The sequence below is a fragment of the Peromyscus eremicus genome, chromosome 18 (genome assembly GCF_949786415.1).
Source record: "Peromyscus eremicus chromosome 18, PerEre_H2_v1, whole genome shotgun sequence".
NCBI lineage: Eukaryota > Metazoa > Chordata > Mammalia > Rodentia > Cricetidae > Peromyscus > Peromyscus eremicus.
Genome location: NC_081434.1, coordinates 39502531 through 39506665, shown reverse-complemented (window position 1 = coordinate 39506665; position 4135 = coordinate 39502531). Strand labels below are relative to the sequence as shown.

At 51.8% G+C, this 4135-nt stretch overlaps 1 protein-coding gene across 1 annotated transcript; it reads right to left on the bottom strand.

Moving 5' to 3' along the window:
- Positions 1–2410: 2410 nt before the first annotated feature.
- Ascl1 (achaete-scute family bHLH transcription factor 1) lies at positions 2411–3878 on the bottom strand. The gene is made up of 2 exons (XM_059245587.1): positions 3123–3878; positions 2411–2778 (listed from the first exon to the last, which is right to left on the bottom strand). Exon 1 carries the CDS (start codon positions 3876–3878, stop codon positions 3162–3164), a length of 717 nt encoding a protein of 238 aa, XP_059101570.1. The 3' UTR covers positions 2411–2778; positions 3123–3161.
- Between the last annotated feature and the right edge of the window lie 257 nt (positions 3879–4135).

Sequence of the window (4135 nt, the reverse complement as noted above, 5' to 3'; positions counted from 1 at the left end):
TGTGTGTGTGTGTGTGTGTTGTGAATTTTTGGAGTTTGCCTTCGCATTGTGGCAAACAACCGGCTAACTTTGCCTAGAGTTTAATCGAGACTCGATATTTCTCATTCAGAAGCGGGTAAAAGAACACCTGTCCTTGTAGGCAAAAGAAGAAAAAAAATCCCTTTTGTAGGGGTTGAAACATTATCCTAATGTTATATTCATAGCCATAAATGACTTGCAACACTTTCTTTGCATACCTTCGGCAGCTAAATCAAATGGAAAGGGAATGGGGGCGGAGAGGAGCGCCTAGTTCTGGTCTTCCGAATAATGTAAAAACAAAGCCAATACCACAGAAGCGTTGCTTCCCCCAAGTAAGCTCTAAATTGGCCCACTGCTGGCAGAAAGTCCGATTATTTATGGCGATGGGGAATTTACTGATTTTTTTCCCCTTAATTACGCCCATCTCTATGAAAGGGACTGAAGCCTCCATGTGCATTCTATAGAGGGTCATTTAGCAAAATGACATCAGACGCTGTGGCATGCTCCACGCATAGCGGCTTTTAGAAATGGTTATTCTGTGCCACTAAATGGTATAGATATACCAACACAGACTAGATTTTTAACTCTGGAAGACGTGCCGGCTCCCGGCTCTTTGTTGGGTTTTGTAAGATGCATTTTGCGCCTGGTTTTCCGCTTGGCTGGAGACATGCAAACTGAATCTGCAAGTGATGCAGGCAGCGAGCAAGGAGCCTGCTAGAGGTCGAGTAGGATTCTGAGCACGTCCTTGGTAACTGACAAGAAGCAAGCCAGCCAAAACCCCACCAATTTCTTTTTGAATCTTGGTAATTGGGTACTTTTACACGCTGCTCACGCTATGGGGATAGAGTCACACGCAGGCTTAGATAGGCCAGAGTCTCAAAGCGACCACACATTTGTACTACATTTACATACTCCAGTCCTTTTACTTCAACTCGGGATGGAAAGTGTGTGTGTGTGTGTGTGTGTGTGTGTGTGTGTGTCACACACACACACACATATATATATGGGGAAATATGTATATATGGGGGGGGCGCGGAGTATGGGCCTAGAAGTGAGAGCAGAGGACCTGGAGTTTGTTTGTGGAGAGGGAGTCCCACTCCCAACCCCAACTTTCAGCATTGGCCTCCCAAGCACCCAGGTCTAGACTAAATCACAGCACCCAGCCTTCCATCTCCCCACAGCGATAACCTCCAATGGGCTAAGAGTGGGAAAGGGAGAGGAGGAGTATCCCTTCCCAGGTTACTGCTTTGGGGATTTTTTTTTTTTTAATGCACAGTGTGTGGTAGGGAGAGGCAACTACGAATTACCACCTATTTCCCTGAGAGTTGTATATACACACACGGTGAATAAAAGAGAAGATGGCCCCGCACACAACCATCACTAAGTTACCACTGGAGTAGGACGGGCTGAACCACTTCTCTCCCTCCGTTCTGCAACTGAGCACCCTTGGTTGGCGCCACCCTCCCTCCCTCCCTCCCTCCCTCCCTCCCTCCCGCCCTGCCACCCTCCCTTTGGGTATTTTGATAGCTTAGCCAGGAGCATCAGAGCCAAAGAAGATGAAGAAGTAGAGGCAGCTGGTCATTCTCTCGCTCTCTTTTTTTATAAAAAAAGGAAAAAAAAGTTTTATTACAAAACTAGTTTGTATAAAACAGGGTTATACATGTTTTTTTTGTAAGTTTGTAATAAAACAGTAAGGGGGGAAAAAGGCAGTGGTAGAAATTTCCAAAAGGCAACCCATGGGAACCAACTGGCTGCCACTTTGCGTTTGGACAGTAGCTGCATAAACTTTGCTCTCCTTGAACAGTTTTTAATAACATCATTAATACATTAACAACGCTTCTATGAAGTAAGTAAGACACATTGGTGCTGAAGTCATTCTGGTGGCGTTGAGATCTCACCTATGAGGAGGGTTCTTTACAACACGGGGGGATGGCAGTTGTAAGATGGACCACACATCTAAAGTATGCAGAGGTAATCGCATTACATGTTAAAGTATCAAGATATACACATTTTAAACCATTTGTACAAAACTTCTATAAATTTTTCTCTCTCTTTCTTATGTACAAAAATATCTTAATATATCCCCAAAACTGGTTAGGATAGATACAAATAGATTTTTTTTTCTTATAATAAAAAAAAAATTCACAAAGATTGGAAGCATTCTATGATGAAAACAGAAGCAAAGACCTTGGGAGGGAGAAGGAGGGTTTGGAGAGGAGGCCACCAGGAGAGGGGGAGGGTGCCCAAAAACTGAATATGGTATAACATAGCTGCTTCGCTGCAGACAAATGCCCACAGCTCATTGGGATGGGGAAAAGACGTCAACTAAGGAAAGACGTCAACCCAAGTCCAAGGGCTAAGACTTGGTTTCCACAGAGGGCGAGCGGGCGGGCGGGCGGGGAGGTGAAGGCACTGGCGAGTGCTTTCGACCCTGCCTGTTAGTGGTTGGCTGGGAGTCACTACAGGGTGCTTGTAGCTCTCTCTTGCTTTAGGAAAGGAACTCACTGCTTTTGCACACCAGCTGTGACTTGGGCTTGGGTTCAGGTCCCAGTCACTCTTCTCGCGTGTATGAGAATGTTTGGAGTGCAAAGACACTGTGTGGAGCCCGCCCCCCCCCCCCGTTTGCTGAGAACATGGCATCTCAGTCGAGTTGCCCCCGGAGGTGGGCCGTCTGGCTTGCTTGTTTTCTTTCTTTTTCTTTTCTTCCTCCTTCTCAATGTCCGTGGCGAGAAACAGTAAAGACCAAGGTTTGCTGTCACCCTGTAACAGAAACAAGAGAGGTTAGTGTGAAATCAGAGGGTATCGGTAGAGGCTGTGGAGGCTTGGAGAGAGCCTGTCAGGTAAAACATCTTTTTGGACAAGTCCCAGGACTCAGTACCCAGGGTCTTCGCACCTGACCTCTACCCTGCATTCCTCAGAAACTTGGGCAAAGCCACTTTCAGGGGTCAATACTGAAGCTAACAAACTAGGATTTGAAACCGTCCTAACAGCAAAAAGCAACCCCTCCGCGTTCCTAGAGGCAGCCCCTACCCTCCACGGACCCTCAAAAACAGGAAAAGGGGCCCAGGCGAGAAAGTCTCTGCCCAACCCCAAATGACACGTACCTACTTCGAAAGTCCATTCCCAGTGGGCCGGACAGACCCTCAGAACCAGTTGGTGAAGTCCAGCAGCTCCTGTTCCTCTGGGCTGAGAGGGTCGTAGGATCCCTCGTCGGAGGAGTAGGACGAGACCGGAGAACCCGCCATAGAGTTCATGTCGTTGGAGTAGTTGGGGGAGATGGTGGGCGACAGGACGCCCGCCTGGAAGGCGGCGCTCACCGCGTCGTGTTCGTCCAGCAGCTGCTGCAGAGCGCGGATGTACTCGACGGCCGAGCGCAGCGTTTCCACCTTGCTCATCTTCTTGTTGGCCGCGCCGTTGGGCACGTGCTCCCGGAGGGTAGCAAAGCCCAGGTTGACCAACTTGACCCGGTTACGCTCGCGCTCGTTGCGGCGCGCCACGGCGGCCGGCTGCTGCTGCGGCAGGCTGTAGCCGAACCCGCTGAAGTTGAGTCGGCGTTTACAGCGCATCAGTTCCGGAGAGGACGAGCGCTGGCGCTTGACCTGCTTGGCCGCTGACTTGTGACCGCCCCCTGAGGGCTGGCCGTCGGCCACCGGGCTCAGCTGCGGCGCCTGCTGCGGCTGCGGCTGCGGCTGCGGCTGCGGCTGCTGCTGCTGCTGCTGCTGCTGCGCGCTCTGCGCTGCTGCTGCTGCGGCCGCCGCCGCCGCCGCCGTAGCAAAGAAGCAGGCTGCAGGCGGCAGGAAGGGCTGCGGGGGCTGCGGCTGCTGGCCGGCTCCGCTCTCCATCTTGCCAGAGCTCTCCATGCCCGGCCCAGGAGTCGCCGCGGGGAAGAGCGAGAGGGGGACGCGGGGGGTGCGCGGAGCGCTAGGGGGACGCGGGACTCGGAGGCACGATCAAAAGGGGCGAAGAAAAGGAGAGAGGAAGACCGGGCCCCGGAGGAAAGTTAAAAGAGAAGAAACGCGCAGAAGGCCGCAGAGTCCTCCAGCTGCCGCGGAGGAAGGTGCCTGGGCGATCGTCTTCCCTCTGCGCCGCCTCCTCCCTCCCCTCCTCCCGCCGCGGT